This window comes from Mytilus galloprovincialis, chromosome 1, assembly GCF_965363235.1.
Source record: "Mytilus galloprovincialis chromosome 1, xbMytGall1.hap1.1, whole genome shotgun sequence".
Classification (NCBI taxonomy): domain Eukaryota; kingdom Metazoa; phylum Mollusca; class Bivalvia; order Mytilida; family Mytilidae; genus Mytilus; species Mytilus galloprovincialis.
Window position 1 is genome coordinate 14,846,265 of NC_134838.1, and position 22,057 is coordinate 14,868,321.

At 33.1% G+C, this 22,057-nt stretch overlaps 1 protein-coding gene across 1 annotated transcript; it reads left to right on the forward strand.

The window, feature by feature from the left end:
* Positions 1-3,258: 3,258 nt before the first annotated feature.
* On the forward strand, positions 3,259-21,775 carry LOC143071277 (putative G-protein coupled receptor 139). The gene is made up of 2 exons (XM_076245526.1): positions 3,259-3,465; positions 20,502-21,775. Exon 2 carries the CDS (start codon positions 20,513-20,515, stop codon positions 21,683-21,685), a length of 1,173 nt encoding a protein of 390 aa, XP_076101641.1. The 5' UTR covers positions 3,259-3,465; positions 20,502-20,512; the 3' UTR covers positions 21,686-21,775.
* Positions 21,776-22,057: the final 282 nt, after the last annotated feature.

Sequence of the window (22,057 nt, forward strand, 5' to 3'; positions counted from 1 at the left end):
CTCTTCGTTGTTTTTTGCCAAGTTCTCTAGTTCCAACATACACTGTGAAATATAACAGTACAATGTTTTAACATCTTTATCCGCTATATTAATTTGAAATTATCGGATCTAATCGCGTAGGCACCGTACGTTACTTCATCAAATCGACGTCTCGACATTCAAATTACAGTAAGATGATGATAATTTGACAGATGTGATGGACAGAATATATTAAGATCAGTGCAGAATCTTTCGACTTGTCATTTACACATTCCTACAACTAAAAAACTCAATGACTTAATAGAGATAATCAAAATTGAAGAAACTGTGTTTATCGTTTACTTATTTTACTTATTTTGTTAAATTAAATGTATATGACAAGCACCAAGATTGTTCTCCTAGTAACGGATTTTGAAAATGTTTTACATCTGCATCCGTGCGAAGTTAATTAAAAATTCTACTATAGCACACATTCCTATTTTTGATTGATTGAGAACATGATTGCCCGTTTAAGATCTAACCCACGACCTCCCCCACTTATAACAAGCTCGGTACCAAGAGACAACATCTCTATTAGAACACTTAAATATAATGCTTTGGAATTTATTTGAAGTTTAATCTTTTTTGTCTAAAATGAGAGCAAAAGGGGTAACATTGCTATTTATTATGGTAATGTTGTTTTCTTCTAAAAGTTTTCTAAAAATCTATATTCGTCCTTTACAACCAATGAAACTGGGATCTTACGTAAAATGGTTTATCGTAATTATCAAGAAAATGACAATAAATGACAAATATACTTATTGATATTTCGAACGCCAGACAAAAAACTTACTAGTGACGCTCGAATGAAAATAGATATAAAAAAACCGAAGTTGAAGAGCAATGAGGACCCCAAATTTTGTAAGGCTTTGCCAAATACAGCTAAGGTAATCTATTCCTGCGGTAGAAAATCCTTACTTCTTCGAAAAATTCGAATTTTTGGAAACAGTTGATATATGGTTATGACCATATCAATGATAGTTCAATTCGACACAGAGGTGTTGACTTCTGGGCTCGTGAAACCTTCGATTCGGGGCAGGATGTAAATACCGAGCCACGCCGAAAGGACGTTACCAAAAATTGAAGAAACAGTAAAGGTTTAAAACATACAAATACAAACAAATAGAACACTATAACACGTAATTAAGATGATAAACAACTCAATACCTAGAATCTATACTTCAAGACCATCATCTATTATTTTTATAGTTGATACCGAATATTTGATAAAAAAGGACGATACATTCTTTGGTATAATCCTGGTTCATTATCTTTCAAAATCAATAACAACTAATAAACAAATTATGTGATACCGCACTAATTGTACAACACTTTGTCAATAAGAAGAACAAATAATAAAACTTCTATTTCACATGTAATTTCATTCCCTACGACAGTGTCAACTTTTTTAGGTTTGATATTCAATTTCTTTTATTTGCATTTATATGAAAACCACTAAAATAATTGGCACTTTAATATTGAAATACATATGTATTAATGATTTTAAAATTGACTGTCTTCTTTGTTGAAAAACTCATTTTTAGAATCCTTAAGTGTTTTAATTACTTAATGTGTTTTACATTTAAATGTATAATCGATTGTCATATTTGAGCAGAAATGACATATTATCCACCAAAGTACACGTATACCTCTTGAACAATCTAATTTTGGAAATAACATCTTGAAGTCCTTCCACTTTTAGTTAGAGATATGTTAAAAAAAAAGGTTTTATAGCCCATTATGAAAAATATAAATACGGAAAGATTAAGAGCTTGATATGATTAGAATTGAAAAAAAAACTTTATGACTGTTTTTAACAGGACTGTGATTTTGAGAGCTTGATATGATTAGAAATTGAAAAAAAACAAAACTTTTTATGACTGTTTTTAACAGGGCTGTGATTTTTTAATGCATTCGGTTTTGTTCTATAGCTAGTCACCACTTCAGTTTAATCATGTATGTCTACTATATAGTAATTTTATAAAATGTACTGTTTGCAAAACTATGTCTTATTCTTGATAATGATGATGTTTTTGTCCCAGGCGGATAACCTTGGCCTCACAACTTTTTGGAACTTTTGGTCCTCGGCGATCTTCAACTTTGAAGTTATGGCTTTCAATTTTTTTTTTACATCTGAGCATAGTTTTGTGTGGACAATGGCGCGCGTCTAGCGTATAAAAATATTTTTAACCTTTTTATGGCTATTATTCGTTTGTTTCTCTGTCTCATATTTTTTCTCCCATTTATTTGTTTATTTATTGTAACCCTCTCGTGTAATGTTGTCATTTTAATGTTATAATTAACACTGCCATTAAAGCGGGAGGTTTGGCATGCCACAAAACCTGGTTCAACCCACCATTTTTTCATAAATTGCTCTGTACCAAGTCAGGAAAATGGCCATTGTTACATTATAGTTCGTTTCTGTGTGTGTTACGTTTCGGTGTTGTGTCTCTGTTGTGTCGTAGTTCTCTTATATTTGATACGTTTCCCTCAGTTTTAGTTTGTAACCCAGATTTGTTTCTTCTCTATCGATTTATGTATTTTGAACAGCGGTATACTACTGTTGCCTTTATTTTTTGCCTATTTTTAGTTGTTGTTGTGTAGATTAACCGTAGAAATGCTGTTTCGATACTCTACTTTTCCTTTATCTTAATGTATACTTAATTCTGTTTTGGTATTTTCTTTTTAAAATATTCTGAATTAATCAGTTCAGAAGTGTACCATTACCTTTCGCGGTAGATAACCTATACATGTATCCAGTATGTGGAAAAGGAACACGGTACATGCAAAATGTTATTGTCCATTTGAATGATCAGTCACGAAAAACTCAAGTAAGATGTTATTTTCCTTCAAGTTTATGTTGGTTTTTAAAACAACATAAGAATAAAAAGGCAATGTGTATCCTATCGTATTTTCACACACCCGTGTCAGCCCTAGGCACTTTCATTATCAAAAGAGCTCGGCACTAGTGGTCTACTTTGGTTGAGGGTTGATACTCTGAGTGAAATTGAAAAAGCAATATTATATACATTTTTCAAACAATTATTTTTTTCTTACACGTGACTTATATCGATATCACAACGAATAGCTAAAACAGAACGATTGCCATTGATTAAATGTATTACTCACAAACTATAATTTCATTTAATACTAAGTATGTAAAATATACAGTAATGTTTTGTTCTTGTTTTTTTTTTTTATTTTATAAATTTAACCTTATAAGTTTACGGGTTAAAAACGAAAAGTTAAATCAAGAAAGGCGAAAACTTTGTGTCACTAGAATATAAATATAATGATGTAGAAATCCAATGACATTGTAGTATGTGTTGAGAATCGATTACTTGAAGGATGATACTACTAGGATTAAAATAGCGTGTCCTAGTCTTCAATCAACAGTTGCAATAGGGATGTACAACTGAAAGCAAGGCAATGGTCAATTCTATACAGGTAAATTCAAACTTTTATTTTACATTTTATTGTTGAACATTTACAAATTGAATATGTTTACAAACTTTTACAACACTTTGTTTTACTATTCTTATGTAGTACGTATATGCGTCTACGATTTATTTCTATTTTTAATTAAAATGATTAAAACTTACAAACTATTTAACAGCTTAAAAACCTTCATATATGATATTGTATCATATTAAAACATTTATATGTAATTCTTTCTTTCAATTTGTGTATTCAAGTTGTCCTTAAAAGGTAAATTTAGAAAAGTGCAGCGGACGCACCAACAAAAAAAATCGTTTAGCCACTTTATGATAATGAATATCAAAAGTGTCATGCAATAACAAAAAAGTTCACAAATTTGTTAATCAATAGATATATTGTCTTAAAAATTCACGATTTGCTTCATAAAGTCGGAACATTTTTGAGATGTCAATAAACAATGATTTTGTGCACTTTCGGATATTGGCTGCAAACTTCTATCGAAAATTAACCTTTAACAAAACGGTGCCAAGATTAAATTAAATCCATAGACACAACAACTTTCTGAACTTTCTGCAGGTGCGATCAGACATATCTGTTTTAAAAACTTGTTTTGCAGTTATGACTTCAGCAAATGTACTGAAAGTGTGAAAACATATAAAAGTGGGGTGGAAAAAAAATAAGCGTGCACTATGACGATAGATAATTGCATTTTATTTTACTACTATAGTATAGCTAATACTGTAGCTATGAAGTTTCTGTAAGAACTCGAACAAGTTTATTTCTTATATCTGTATTTTATGGCCTCTCTATGATTTAATGTTTGTAATGCCACTTTCAAAGTCTGTACTTATATGTATGTATCTGTTATTGGACAGATTTAAGTAAATGTGAGTAATAAATGGATTGCATATTTGCAACAGAAAAAAGAAGGTATATGTCAATAAACAATTGATTTAAGTTGTGATTTCTGAATCATACATTGAAAAAGAAAATATCTTTGAGTCATTGTTATGATCTGAACAACAATTTGTATTGAAAAAATAACGTTTGAATATAGGTAAAATTTCAAAAGTTTGGAAATAAACCAGCAGACCAAATAGATATTGGACCGCCTTGAAATAACGATGTTCAAAACAGAAAAAAAATCCTGTCTATTAGTTTGTGCAACGATTCCGAGATATAAGCGTTAAATATGAAATGATATTTAATAGAAAGAAAGAAATAAGCTAAAGTTGTGGTCTTCGTTATCGTTTTTTTTTTTTTTTTTTTTTGGAGGGTATTTTGAGGGCTCTAGGGTGAAGGTACTCCCACCGAGATAAAACGAACTGTGTTTAATATTATTATGAGTCTTTATGTGGTGAGAGTACTAATACATTTTTATTGAATTTATGTATAAGGCTAAAAATAATTATTGTATCTGATTAATCTCCTCGTTAGATCTTAATTAATCTGGATGAAATTGGCCACCTGTGATCTGTATGTCCAAATAATTCTCGTACAGTATCACCAAAGTAACTTGATTATAATAATTCTCATAAAGCGTGGACAAAGCCATTTATTCTACGTATAAGAAATACCATGAAGCAGATGAACGATCGATTCTGATGTCTTTGGACCACCCTTGTCAGGCAAACAGAAACTTCTCTCTGTCACATCGTAAAAAAATCGTTCCATCATTTACAATTATTTCATTAATGACTGTAAAGATTTCTAATGTAACCTTTTGTTTTGTTTGTAAAGTGATAATTTAATTAATCAATCGGATAAGACCCTACATCGATATGTATTTCACAAGAAATTAAGAGGAAAATAACTACATTCCTGAAAGATTAGAGAAAAGCTCAACAACGAGCTAAATTAGTCTCCCAAAAAACAAATGCAATGCTAGTTGGAGTAAATTCTAGTGTTCTCAAAACACTAGCAGGTTTTTTTTCAAGTCGTCATATCTTGATGTACCAATTTAAAATGTGACAGAAAATACTGTTTCATTAAAGACAAAAACATGAAACGATAAGTTAAATAACATAGAACAAGGTTGTCGGGTAATACTTTCGTTGATTGACCAGCAATAAACAGCGCCACCAACACTTTGGTGCGCATTACTAGTATTTCAATGGTTTATCACACTATGAACTGTTTATGGCGTGTGGGTTTTAAACACGTTCAACATAGTATTGAAGTTGCATATAGAATTCCCCATATCGTACGCTTGTCTATATCCAACATTTCTCTTTTAAGACAGATTTACCATATCTTTTGTGGTAGGAGGGACAACGCTGATATACCCTTATGCCTGTCAGGAATATGCTTATGCTGTTGTTGTTACAATTCTCTTTTCAGTCATTAAGAAACTAACGATGACCGTTGATACAAAAAAATAAATACTGATAGTTATTGCTCTCAGTTGTCTCATCGAGCTCATTTGGATCATGTTAAATGAAAAGGGCAAATCATATTTTCTCCTTTATAAAAACTAATAATTTGCAACCTTCGTAAATAAACACTTGTTTTCTTTAATGTTATTCTGCATTACAATACTCGTGAGTATACAAGCCAATAAAAATAGGCAATTTATAAATGATCGTTTAAATCATTCGATCAGATATTGATATGACCCGTCCTCTCAGGACAATCCCAATTTGTTCTATGCATGCCGACAATGACTTTTGTTTATTCGTTTAGACTTATTCTTAATAAATCCAATAACAATTTTTATTTATTAACTTTAAGCATTATTAGGAAGTATTCATTCTCAAACTTATGACAAACAGGGCTAATCTTCAGTTTTCTTTCGTTGATGTGATTTTCTTTTCAATATATCATATGTAGTTTTATTTATTTCATTGTAATCCTTTCATTCATTTTAAATTTTGATTATTTATGCAGATGTTTGCAGTAACATCTTGGAGTTTTTATGGATTTTATGTTTTTGTAAACAAATAGTTTACCATTAAATCAAAGATTTCAATACAGATGATTTATTTTGTCAATATTTTTACTAACTTTCAATCTTACGCGTTATAATAGTTGCTTATTTATGTAAGAATTTAACAATAAGAAAATATCGCTCTTCCTATTTTTCTGAGACAGACATATGACATGCATAGAGTTGTTAATTAAGGTCTTTCCTTTTTCTATAAGGAAAGACTCTATTGTATTTCTTCTGATTATTATTATTCTTTCCGCCAAACTTTAACGAAATTTCCCAGAAAAAGTACGAGACATGTTGAAATAATATTAGGTATCTAGTATCGGTTGACCAAAAGCTATCTTGTGTTGAGGGTACGACCCCGTAACATTTCCTTTATAGCGGTTATCTCCCCTAACACCGAAAACCTTTTTTATCATTCTAACTCCATAACCATAATAGGTAGAAAAAAGACAAAGGATGGAATTTGTTCAGGAACAGACCCTGGTTCTTCGTTACATTTGGATCGAAAAGATTCAACGACTCATTGGTAGGGTTATGCCCCTTTGAAAATTAACCAATGTCGGTTGGCCACTTAAACTCAGAAACCGTAAGTTGTAGCCACCTAGGATAATCACCAATGATCATCAATTCACGTGACCATGAAAATTGACTTAAGGTTAAAGGTCAAGGTCATGACCTAGATTTTGACCTTAGCTTGTTATCGGATTTACTCAATAACCATAAAAGATGGCTGATAAAATGTAATTGAGAAAATGTGTGTTTTGTCAAGATCTACATTTGTTACGTTGGGTTCAAAATTATTGGATCCATCTGTTATGGAACTAGGGCACGAAAACTGTTTTTGGGGTCCGAAATGATGATTGTTTCACTCAAAAGTGGTTAGAGATAGAAAGAAACGTTGAATTGCAAAAATGTTCAGCATAATTATATCTACAAAGTTAGGTCAAGGTCAGAGGTCAAGTCCCTAGCAACGACATAAAACACCTTAGCAACCATATATTTTTGAACTTAGAAGGCTATGAATAATATAAATATGAAATTTTTAATGCTGGAAATGACATTTTTGTCCCTAGCAACGACATATAAGTCCTTAGCAATCACTTATTTTTTTAACTTTAAATACTATGAATGGTACATATGACATTTTTGATACTGGTACTAATATTTTTATCCTTAGGAATGATTTTTGTCATATAATAGAAGACCTTAGAAACCATATTTTTTTTAACTAAGAAGGCAATTGATAAAAGAAAAAAGGAAAGACCTTTCAATTGTTCATGAACAATTGACTTTTTAATTTGACCTATGTTTTTTGGGGAAAACAATAACATCTTTAAGGGTTAAATGCATATACAGCTTACTACTCCACCAGAGTTTGGTTAAGTTTAGAGATATTTATTTGTAGTGGATTGGGAAACAAGTTATTGGAACTTATATTAACCACTCTCCGTCTTGCGGGTGCGAGTGCTGCCTTGTAGCGACATTATCTTGCTCTTTTTCCGAAATCTACAAGGGTGTCTTTTCCGTGCCAGAAATATGGCTCTCTCTTAACACGGGTCAGCCATTTATCGTCCCCTTTCGACGGACTATCATCGTTTCTCTAGACCATACTCGCCAATGGTGTCAAAGGAGATCCAAAAATCCAGTCCCTAAAATTTTCTCCCAGGAACGGGTATCGAAACAGGAACCTTTGTGTTAATAGTCTGATGCAATTACCACTACACCACGGCTCTCCTTGTGGACTTCATTAGAGAACAACGGAGGTGGATGTAAGCGAGTATAAGATACTGCACGGTCTTCAAAAAATTAAAAACAAATTTATCCGTACACTTAACCATAAAAAGCCCCAAAATGCCAAAATTTAAAGCTATCAAATGATAAAAGTACAGATGCACGGACAAATTGCACTTTTATTAATATTTTTATTTTCCGATTGTTTGCATAATTTTACATTTGACTGAACCATTTGTTTGTCTTATCATTAATGATCTATTTTGGATAAGCATAGTTAATGAAATAACTAGTTAAGCATAAAGGACGGGACACAATTATCAGCAAATGACATACTAAGAACATGCCTCCAGCAACATTAATCATGTGTTGATACAGTATTTAAACTGATTTATGTTACTATATTGTTGTTCTCTTGCCGATCTATGTTGATTTTTAATTGAATCTATTGTAGGTATTTAAGGGTAACAATTGCTTTCTCACTGATTGCGTGCGAAATGTACTGCTGAACTATATTAACGTAGTCCAATGCTTTTGTCTATGTGCGAAATGAAACTTGTTTGTTGTTGGCGATGTCTCGATAAACTGTTTAGATTGCATCTGTGACGGTTTTTTTTTATCTTGCTGTATGATTAAGGTGCATGGGGATTTTTTTTAAAGGTTTCAAAGTCCAGGAATGCTGTAAAGTGACATATAGTTGCCAACATTGTCGTCAGTTGATCTCTGGTTAATTGATGTCTCATTGACCCTTCTACTTCTACTTCTTCAATGTGGTTAATCTGCTGTCGAAATTTCCATTAAACACGAATAACATGTTATTTTTGTAATAATTATCCTCATAAAACTTTGCTCAGTGCTCGAAGCACAAAAATCATACTCGAAACATGAAATCAAATATTTTGATTGGTTTGATTTTGGAGTACGAGCACAAGGTACAAAAATCAAAATTTTAATTTCAATTGGTCTATTGATTATCTCATCAGCAGTTTGCCTAAGTTTGTCTTTAGTACCCTAGATATTTTGATGCACACTGTCTTTTCAGTGCATAAATAAACATAAAATCTACATTAAGGTTGCAACTATCTGATCGAAAACGAATAGGCTGTCTGTTCAAACCGTTATTGTTTTTTGTTGTTATGATTGGCTTTCCATTTTTTTGGTTTCGTAAAAATCATTCCGGAATTTTAAGTGCATTAACTATGTAATCATTTATTTTTGTTTCGAAACAATCAATTGACAGTTGTTTTAAGCCCTTTTTTTGTGCCACGTTATCTCAGCGTCTCTTTTGTTGAATAACATTGTAATCGATGTCTACAAAATTGCTGAGTCTGCATTATGTTAAGATGTTTTATTCTTATAAGGGATTTTTAAAAACTATTACATTCTCTTTCTATACAAATGACTTGGTGATTTTATAATATTTATTTACGACTTGTTGTACTTGACCTCGTTTAATTTACACATAAGATTAAACAGATTCCTACTCTTACTATTGAATTCTTTTTATATTATTTTCCATACAAGTTACTCCTCATTAGGATCTGTTATAAATATTCTGTTGATTCTTTTGAGGTTGGGAGTTCGAATTCCGTTCATTGCAGGTGCGCTCGGACTCAATCTAGTCTATTATTATGAGTTTGACTTGTGAAGCAGTAACTAAAACATGAACATGTATCTTTTTGAGTTTGAATGGACGTGATTACTATTTTTCTGAATTTGGACTTGCCAATACATTGACATTGCTAGTATCATAAACAGTAGAAAACAAAACTTTACAATTGATTGATTGATTAATTAACATTTAACGTAAAATCAGCGCATAAAGACTGTAGCACGATGATGTAAAAAAAAAATAATGTGTCCAAAATAGTGTCAAGGTTACGCAATGCAAACGTGCACATAAAAAATTGAATCACGTTGAGGGAAGACCAACACTAAGTATATGTAATGTGTTGTGTCAGCACGTGCACACGTTTGAATGAATCTATAAAACGTTTTCTATGTAGTTTGTATTTACGTCAGAACTTACCATTTAAGGTTCTTTCTGACTAATTACATCAACAAGAAGCGATATGATCATAGAGTCAACGTTATTATATTTAACACGCTCGTTCAGATGTAATTATTAGTTACAATACCCGTATAATGGGTTACGTGACTTGATTACAAAATACAAAACTTTTTTGTAGTATGAATTAGCGGATATTTGTGGTATACATGTACTTCTATATACCAGCAACCCAAAGACATTTCTAATCAACAACGTATATCTAAAGAGGTCAATATGAGGTCATCGAAATAAACAGTGCTCTTAGATTGGATACTCAATTGCCATTCGTGGATTGACCATTCATAATAAAATTCAATACGTCTGAACATTATATATCTGGGAAGCCAAAAACACGATCTATCAACATGAAGATCTGCCGCTAGAAGTCAGTGTAGTTTAATTTACAGACATTGACTAACCTTGAGTAAATAACTAAATATTATTGAATAAAATATTCACGCCACAATAATTGTTTGTATATAAATTGATGCTTTGCTAAGAGGTAGACTTAGTATGAGAAGTAGTAATTTTGTCTTTTTCAATATACAAACATTTCACAAAAATTGGTTCCATCCACCATTGTCTGCACAGAAAATGCCTGTACCAAACCATGAATATGACAGTTGTTTTCTATTCATTTGATGAATTTTAGCTTTTGATTGTGTAATTTTATAAGGACTTTCCGCTTGGAATTTTCATTTGAATTCGGTATTTTGTCACTTTTTTTAATCTTTATATTGTTTTCAAGTGGCAAAAGTTGATTGATATAAACAAATATTTTTACAAAACTTATCTACAAAAACAACACACTTACTCTGTAAATTAAGAAGCCAATGGGTTTATGTTATTGATTTTGCCTCACAGAAACCTCAATAATGCAGGAAATGATACGAGGGTTTTAACATTTAACTGTCTTCGGTTATCTGATTTTTGTATCATAGCCAAACAGACATCCTTTTGTGAAGTTGTAATACGACAAAATTAATTTCTGAAGACAAAATAAAAGCAACCGATTGATTTTATTCATCTTGGAAACGTGATTGAGTTGTTTAGATGGATCTAAAATTCAAATTGTTTGTTTGAAATCATATTATGAAAAGACTCTTTGATATTGTTTTGAAAATGAATTTGTCGAATAAACACGATGGTTGTCAATTCATTAATAGGATTATCAATAGGAATTTCCAGGTAAATAGGATGTTCATTCAACAGTCTATATAATAGAGGAATAAGCAAATAGGAAGCTAATTAAACAGTCAATATTAATACACTACAGATAGTCGATCTACGAAGTATAAAATAGTTGCCATGCATGGTGATGGATATTTCTAACCATAGATTATTCAGACTCGTTTTTGAACATTCGGAGGAACTGCAAAAACGTTCTTTCTTCTATTTGAAGTTCACAAACAAGGGTATTGATGCTATAAATATAAGTAATATTCTTCACCATAAAAGAGTAAAAAGCAACATTCCTTCTTACTTTAAGGATCAATCTTCTCCTATAGTGTCGTATGTCTACACCAACCCTGTTGCATCTAAAAATTTTAATCACAAACAAGTTTTGCAGAATTTAAATATTGACGACCTCAAAGCTAAACCACCTGATTGTGCCTGTTCACATTCCCATTTCGTGTATAATCCTGCTAGCCATGTAATTTCTGGAGACCTAAATAGTCAATAACTACAAGTTGAGACAACTTTTGTCTAAGGGTCCGAAATACAGAGAGCCACAGCCAATCAATTGGAAGCAGAATTTCAAACTACTAATGGATTCTGTTATTCTGTTATGGGTTATTCAAAAGACTGGACAAAAAGAGAAAAGGTTGAGATTGACACTCTTTCAGAGTGGGTAAAATCAGTGAAGTCATTGATTCAGACAAGAGTTAGTAAGCTTAAAGGGTCAATGAGCACCAAAGCTCCTTCCATCTTTAAAGACTCTCAGGTCATAGAGGAGTTGTCTTGCCTCCATGACAAATATGTTGTCGTTCTAGCTGACAAAGCTTCAAACAATATTTTTGTCTGATTAAGGAACTGGGGATAAATAACACACTTGGAAATCCTACATATACACTAAGTACGCCTGAGAAGCAGGAGATCCTGGAAAACCACAAATCAGTTCTAATGTCCTTTGATGTTCATCCAAAGGATGAAGACCAGGATCGTCTATCCTAAATTGGATTCCTAAGCTTCACAAGAATCCTTATAAGGAAAGGTATATTGCAGGTTCTTCCAAGTGTTCCACTAAACCCCTTTCTAAAGTTATTACTGCCATACTCACTACAGTCAAAGAAGGACTTCAGAAATATTCCGAAACGGCATATTCAAGAAGTGGTGTTAATCAGATGTGGATACTGAAAAATTCAAAAGAGTTATTGGTGAATTTACAATCTCAATCATTAAAACATTGTACCAACATTAAAACCTTTGATTTTTCAACTCTTTATACCACTGTTCCACATACTAAACTTAAAGCTCGACTGAAAGAACTCGTCAGCTTATGTTTCTTTAACAAAAAGGGCACTAGACGTTTTAAATATCCAGTTTTTGGGCTGGAATGCAGCTTAATTTGTGAAAAATCATACTGAGTCAAGGAGAAAATATACCGACGAGGATATCACTGACATGCTGGACTTTTAAATTGATAGCATATTTGTTGAATTTGGAGGTTTGGTCTTCCAACATTCTATTGGAATCCCAATGGGTACCATGCGCTCCTCTACTTGCAGATTTGTTTTTATATTCCTGAGAAGCAGAATTTATCCAAGGGCTTGTACAGAAAAGACAAAAGAAATAAGCCCAGTCTTTTAATTTCACCTTTCGGTATATTGATGATGTACTGTCTTTTAATAATATTAGATTCAGTGATCACTAACATTTAATATATCCAAATGAACATGAAATTAAAGATACTACCGACACAGATAAATCTGCTTCATATTTAGACCTTTTCTCGAAATGACTACTGATGATAGGTTGAACACCTAAATTTTAAAAAAACGCGATGATTTTAATTTTCCTATAATCAATTTTCCATTTCTGTGTAGCAACATCACAGCGGCACCAGCATATGGAGTATATGTGTCTCAATTGATACGTTTCTCTAGAGGTAGCTCAAAGTACGTTGATTTTGTTGAACGAGAAATACTGCATTCTCAAAAGTTGCTAGGAGAGTGCTATGAATCAATCAAATTAAGGTCATCACTCAAGAAATTTTACGGTCGCCATCATGAGCTGATTGGCCATTATGACAAAAGTGTGTCAGAAATCATATCTGATATTCTTCCTCAGTCATAATAACCTTCCATCATTACCGAACTAAACAAAGAAATAACACGACGGGTGCCGTATACGGTGCAGAAAATGCTTACCCTTCCGGAGCACCTGATTTCACCACCGGTTTTTAGTGGAGTTCGTGTTTTTTCTTAATTATTATTTATAACTGTTGATGTAAATGTCCGTTGGTTTTGTGAGTCTTTTTTTACTCCTTGGTTTTGATTGTTATTGTCTTATAAATGAATAGGTGAATACGCTTTGTCAAATTGCGTTTGAAATAACAATTGTCCAATTATTTCAAATTTCAATGTTGTACAAGTTACAAAAGACAATAGATTGGCGTTGCTTGCTCTTGACATGGTGCCCCATGAATCTACGTCTGCTTGCTCTTGACATGGTGCCCAATGACTCTACGTCTGCTTGCTCTTGGCATGGTGCCCTATGACTCTACGTCTGCTTACTCTTGACATGGTGCCCCATTACTTTACGTATGCTTGCTCTTGACATGGTGCCCCATTACTTTACGTCTACTTGCTCTTGACATGGTGCCCCATGACTTTACGTCTGCTGCTCTTGACATGATTCCCCTTTACTTTACGTCTGCTTGCTCTTGACATGGTGCCCCATGACTTTACGTCCGCTTGCTCTTGACATGATGCCCCATGACTTTACGTCTGCTTGCTCTTGAAATGGTGCCCCATGACTTTACGCCTGCTTGCTCTTGACATAGTGCCCCATGACTTTACGTCGGCTTGCTCTTGACATGGTGGTCCTTGACAATACGTCTGCTTGTTCTTGACATGGTGCTCCAAGACTCTACGTCTGCTTGCTCTTGACATGGTGCACCATGTCTTTACATATGCTTGCTCTTGACATGGTTCTCCATGACTTTACTTCTGCTTGCTCTTGACATGGTGCCCATGCCTCTACGTCTTCTTGCTCTTAACATGGTGCCCCATGACTCTACGTCTGCTTGCTCTTGACATGGTGCCCCATGACTTAACGTCTGCTTGCTCTTGACATGGTGTCCTATGACTTTACGTCTGTTTGCTCTTGAAATGGTGCCCCATGACTTTACGTCTGCCTGCTCTTGACATGGTGCCCCATTACTTTACGTCTGCGTGCTCTTGACATGGTGCCCCATGACTTTACGTCTGCTTGCTCTTGACATGGTGCCCCATGACTTTACGTCTGCTGCTCTTGACATGATTCCCCTTTACTTTACGTCTGCTTGCTCATAACATGGTGCCCCATTACTTTACGTCTACTTGCTCTTGACATGGTGCCCCATGACTTAACGTCTGCTTGCTCTTGAAATGGTGTCCCATGACTTAACATCTTTTTGCTCTTGACATAGTGCCCCATGACTTTACGTCTGCTTGCTCTTGACATGGTGCCCCATGAATTTACGTCTGCTTGCTCTTGACATGGTGCCCCATGACTTAACGTCTGCTTGCTCTTGACATGGTGTCCTATGACTTTACGTCTGTTTGCTCTTGAAATGGTGCCCCATGACTTTACGTCTGCCTGCTCTTGACATGGTGCCCCATTACTTTACGTCTGCGTGCTCTTGACATGGTGCCCCATGACTTTACGTCTGCTTGCTCTTGACATGGTGCCCCATGACTCTACGTCTGCTTGCTCTTGACAGGGTGCCCCATGACTATACGTCTGCTTGCTCATAACATGGTGCCCCATTACTTTACGTCTACTTGCTCTTGACATGGTGCTCCATGACTTAACGTCTGCTTGCTCTTGAAATGGTGTCCCATGACTTAACGTCTTTTTGCTCTTGACATAGTGCCCCATGACTTTACGTCTGCTTGCTCTTGACATGGTGCCCCATTAATTTACGTCATTTTCACACGATTGTCTTATTCCTCTAGTTAAATAAAGACAACAGTATCATACCACTGTTTAATAGCATCAACTTTAATAGGAAAACAAAGGAACAACAGCAACACTGAACTACAACATAGTCAAACGTAAACATACATGTAAACGGACTGAAGATAACAACTGCCATATTTCCTTTCTTGGTACAGGACATTTTTTGTCACCCGTTATACCAGCAAACAAATCGGTTTATTCCTGTTTCTGGTAGCGCCTACATTTCAGATTCTTTTAGTGAAACATACTATTTGAAGGGATGGAAAACAAAGAAAAGTTAAAAGAACGACATGTTGCTTTTACGAGGTTCCAGTAATTCTATGAACATTTTCAAAGATTATATAGTACATGAGTTAAGCAAAACATTCGGCTATGTTTGACATATTATGTGTCCATCTAATAAGCAAGGAAATGTACTAGACAGTTTAATGTTTTGTTTTCCTTAAACGGTATATGGTAAACTAAACACAAATAATAGTACAGATAGTCCAGTTAAACAAGCCAAAGGCAGAACGTTTTGGTTTAAAAATCTCTAAATATGGCATACTATAATTAATGAAATCTAAAACCAGTTTCACTTTACGCCGGGATCCTACATAATATTTTACAAACTAATTAAAACTGATATCATTCAATTATTAAAATGGAACTTGGAGAAGCTAAAAGTATGATATATAAGAAAATAGTTAAAATCTGCAAACGCCATGTAACACCTATTTTGGTAAGATTGGTCATTAATTAGTTCCGCTCTAAACCTTTATAATATAATGTCCAACAATTATTTCATACATATATCGGACAAGTCTGATAACAGTCAATTTATTTCACAAAAAGCGTAATTATCTAAAGAAGCAGTCGGCGACAGAACCATACTACCGTTACTGGTACACACCTATTTTGGTAAGATTGGTCATTAATTAGTTCCGCTCTAAACCTTTATAATATAATGTCCAACAATTATTTCGTACATATATCGGACAAGTCTGATAACAGTCAATTTATTTCACAAAAAGCGTAATTATCTAAAGAAGCAGTCGGCGACAGAACCATACTACCGTTACTGGTACACAACAGTTTACGTACTTAGAAATCAAAATTGCATTTGTACCTTTCAAATATGGATATATTCAATATCTTCTTACGTTTCACCAAGTTATAAAAGTATTCATAAATACTATCGTAATTAATAAATTCTTAGTAATAAACTTCAAGTAACAATTCTAAATGGCCAAACTTTGAAGTATTCTTTCTGTGAAATATCACATTTTCACAAAATATTCCCTAGATCTTGATTTACATAAATTTGTTTTCTAAATATTTTATAAGCGGCAAATAAACAAATCAAGGCAACTAGAAAAAGAAAATAAGAACACAAATCAATAAAATATCGGGGCAATATCAGAAACTGAATCCCCTACCCCCTAAAAAAAACCAAAAAAAAAAACCAAACCATTAAATAAAAAACCAATGACAGATGAAACAAGTGAATAATAATTTTATGAAATCATGTAAAAAGTAAAATCATAAAAATACTGAACTTAGAGGAAAATCAATTCTGAAAGTCCATAATCACATGGCAAAATGAAATAACAAAACGCATCAAAAACGAATGGACAAGAACTGTCATATTTCTGATTTGGTACAGGCATTTTAAGGTGTAGAAAATGGTGGATTAAACCTGGTTTAATAGCGCTAACCCTCTCGTTTTGATGACAGTCTCATCAAATTGAAAAGGATGTAATAGACAGTGGTCTTCTGTTTATAATCGCGTATTTAACTTTGACAATAAAGCGTTATCTGATATCAAGTAGTACATTGAATTCGAATACAGTACAAACGACTTGTGTTTTGTAACTGACTTTTAAAATGTACAATCGGGACCAAACATTTTGAGCCAAATTCAAGCCAAATAAAAAAAAAAAAACTAACTGAACATCCAAAATTGAGCAAGTCTATCATTACTTAATAAATGTTTACCTACATTATTGATTCATTTGAAACTTGTGAACTGTTTCTACATGAGACTCGCTGGTCATAACCATAGGTTTCAACTCCGGTAAATATTTATTACAATAGAGAGGATATCGTTTATTCAGTGTTCGCTTTGATGTTCCGAGGTCACACCGCCGCTGTAATCTTCAATTTATATCATATCCTTTATGTTTACTTATATAACATAGCCATCAGCACAGACAGCCGTCAGTTAAGCTAAGTTGATCAAGGGATGAACAGGATCATTAGTAGCCTTAATTTCAGCAGATCATACTTCATACATTAAGACGTCTATTGTATCAACCAATTGTCAACAAACTCTGGTTCAGGGTCGCCATCACGAAGAGGTTGATGATAATAGGGTGTCAATTTCATACAAAATCATTTAAACAGAAACTTTCTAATATGGTCAGGAATCATTACAGATTAAACCATTATCCATTTACTTCAAAATAATTGTCATATTCCTGGCGTGGTACAGGCATTTCCTTCTATGGAAAGTTGTGGATTAGACAAAGGTTTTCACCTCTCATTTGTATGACAGTGAAATGAGATAGCAACCTGACGAGACAAATAACTAAAAGAAACATAGAGGAAAAGTTGTCATCTTCAACAATAGACAATAGTCCATACTATATATGTATGTGAAAGATGTAAACCAAAATCTCATAGATTGTACCCGTGTTTAAGTTGGAATCAGCACCAGTTTTCCTCTCTTATATTTCATTAGTTGATTCTATGTGTTTTCAATAATGTGTAAACAACAGTTAACGAATTAAAGTTTATTTGCACGAAATGTTATAAAAAATTTCTTATAATGTTCGATGTTTATAGCGTTTGCATGCAAACAAGTTTCGATTCCGACAAAACCAAAAACGGTTCTGACAATACGTAAACTTAAGCTATCTGTCAATTAAGAAATTTGTGTCCAAACGTATTGACTTTAAGCGTTATTTCGATAATATATCTCTTAGTTACATAGTGCAATTACATCTTGTCGACAATAAAACTTTTTTAAATCACGTATCAGACGCAGTTGAACTTTTTGCTGACCAATTTTATGGTGTCGTTTCTATAATAAGAATTGAAATAATTGTTCCTACTCACTGGTTAATGGTATAGTATATTGCACGACTTAGTCGTCATTAGTACTGTCTTCGCACTTTTGACGATCGAACGTAAAGGTTGCCAGAAACCACTATTGAATATGTATACTAATTATCAACATATTGAGCTTTGATTGAATGTTGTCCTATAAAGCTAAGTATGAATTGTATTCATTCATAATTGGCGACCTTATTATCTAGATCAGGAGTTTTTTTTACTTATTTCAACAAATGAATTCGCTTTTCATACTTACATAAGATTTACCAGTAGAGAAGTATTTGTGTAATATATGTGCTATCTTACAAGCCCTCACTTGGAACCTACAGGTTCGCTTTATTGTCGGCGTAACCTTGTTACAATTATTTGAACAACTACAATGTTTAAATATTTGTACGAATGCTTACATTTCCCATTAATTCTACTCAGTTCTTTGTGATATACCTCACATTTATCACCCTAATATAGTTTACGCACGAGGATCAGCACCTATACATTAGATTATACGTTCCTGTATACAATGCCGCTGACATTATCGTAGTTTGTATTTTTATTGTATAAACATGATGTGTTTGTCGAAAATTTGTTTTGTTTCCTTTTATGTTCGGGAAGCAAGTGTTTTTAATTATTTAGATTACTAACGTCTCTAAAAAGTACTATTTTCGTCTCCTAATGTTAACAATCATATAAGTCAGGACGCACAAGCAGAATTCTCAAAGAGTACTCTACTCTTCATTGAGCATTCACTTTTACGTGTTTGATAAAAGGTACGTACATTTCCGGTAAACGATATCTGTCTTATCGTCGACACTTGATTCAGACCTACATTTACTATTGTTCTTCATATCTAGGGAGCTTTTTGTTAAATAATCGTAGTACATATCATATTTTAATTGTAGGGATTAATAAATGTATGCTATTTCAATTCTTTATAAAAAAAAAAAAACCGGAATGCCAAATGAAATGGATGAGGAGTATTTTTTTGACAAACGATAACTATGATCCAACTGCAGAGGTTAATTGAAAATAATTATCCATTTGAGTTTCTTTTCCTCCCACAATTTGATGGTTAGTAACATGACTGTATTCATTTGATCATTAGGAAACAATTGTACTTTAAGATATCTATTTCCTGTTATTTTCATTTTTGTCATATTTCTATAATGATTTGTGTCAATCTGAACGTCGGATATACTAGTTCATATATGTATTAATTTTTAACTTGGTTAGGGAGGTTTTTCTACGTCAATCATTGGATGATAGGCAAATTTCCTTCTTTTTTTTTGGGCTATTATTTTGTTGTAATATCCTCAGATTTCCAAGATAGTACAACGATGTTTTAGTATTATACTTCAGTATCTCAGTGTATATGTTCCTTATATAATTATAGACACATTAATCTATCTTCTTTTACGAAATAGTCTGAAAAAAGACAATTAACCGATTTAAATTGTTTACCGACTATAAAATATTTACTGGAAGCAAACGCTTTCCCGTTTTTGAACAGCTTCAAACCATATAGGCAGACTTTCAAAAATAATCATATTTTTTTCTGTATAATAAAACACTTTTTTACTGGCTATTCGGACAACAGCAAGCTTATTGTCCTAATAGCCAGTAAATAATCGTGTACTGTTTACTGCCTTCCGACTGATTTCTTAGTCTTTATTCTTACGTTATATGTTACGTGTATACGTCTGTTTTAGATGATTTTTTTATTTTATAAGTTGCCATGTGTAATATTGTATCATCATGAACCCATCATTTTAAAAGTTCAAAAATGTCATTTGTAGTATTTTGTCCTCTTTCATAGTGAAGGTACATTTATAACATAAGAACGCCGAACGTATGTTGCTTTCACATAAGCTACAATATTACTTCAATAGTAAATGTTATTATCAACTTGATAGTTGTAAGGCTTTAGTGCAAAAAAGTCCTTGAGGACTGATTTGTACATTTCATTATCTGATATTTCAGTTAGCAAAACATCTTTTATAAATCAATTTCACTGAAAAATTCAAAAGTATTTTCATACATTTATCATAACTTATTCTTCTTATTTTTTTTCAGATTTGAGTGATATGAATCCCGATAAACAACATGACACACTGAACTACACTTATAGTTATACTGACAATACAATAATGGATCAAAATATAACATCTATCTACAACGAATCAATAGAAAAACTTCAAACTGAATCCGTGAATTTACATAAACTGTATGTTAATATATATACTATAGTGGTACCTATCATAGCTATAGTAGGATTGTTTGGGAATACTGCTTCAATAGCAGTATTTACGTCCAGTTTTCTTAAAAGACATTCATCATCAGTGTTTCTGGCCGCGCTTGCTTTTGTCGACAACCTTTTTTTGCTCACATTATTTTTAACATGGTTTGACCAAACAGCTTCAAACATCCTAACAACAACCATTCCATGTCAGATTGTTGTCTATGTTACATATTTTGCGGCATTTTTATCCGTGTGGCTAGTTGTTGGATTTACAACGGAACGTTATCTCGCCATTTGCCATCCATTACGGGCCCCTATGTTATGCTCGAATCGTCGACAGAAAATAGCAGTAACTTGTCTAGTGCTATTTGCAGCGGTATTTTACAACTTTGCCATTTGGACAACCGAAGCTGTACAGTATGGCCCACGCAAATGGTGCTTAACAATCAATGACTATTACGAGTTTTTACAAATTGTCACGTGGATTGATACAATTATAAGCATGGTACTGCCATTCTTCTGTATAGCTTTTATGAACTGTAGAGTGATTTGTAAAGCCGCTATATTTCACAAGAAAAGACAACATTGCTATAAACCAACAGACTCAATGAAAGTTAAAAGGAATAAACACTTAACGAACAAATCGCAGATGCGTGTGACGCGAACTCTATTGATTGTGTCATCTTTGTTTTTAGTTTTAAATTTTCCTAGCCATCTTGCTAGACTCTATAACATTATTGTCGCACCCGTAAGTAAAGAAAAATACGAGAAATTTTTACAACAAATTTGCCAATTACTTTATTACAGTACTTTCAGTGTAAACTTTTTTGTGTATGCGTTGTATGGAAAGCATTTCCAAAAATCGTTTTGGTTAATGATTAGATCTTTCAAGCAATTTTGTGGATGTCGAACAGAGCATCGTTTTTCATCCGTAGAAAAATCAACGAAAATAACGTTAACGGGTATGAGATCTAACACATACAGATGGTCAAGTGACCTGGATATCTCGCGTTGTTAATTGTTAATTTTTATATTGTTTAATTATTGTTTGTAATAAACATATACATATTGTAATATTTTCTTATTAAAGATGTCTGCAGCAATCCAAGATGAAATTATTTATGCATGAATGGCATTTAAGCAGAAACCACATAAGAGTAATCTGTAACTTGCGATCCTGGTGATATGGTTACTTATTAATCATCAACCGATTACTCATATAAACAAAATTCAAACCAAGTCAATAAGAGACACAAAGAAAATGTAACTTGACAGGCTCTTCAATTTTACTTTCAGATGTATAATTGTAAATCAAGTCCTGTAAATCAATCATCCATATATTATACATGTATATCCCAGTGAATTAATGATCTTAAGGAAAACAAACACC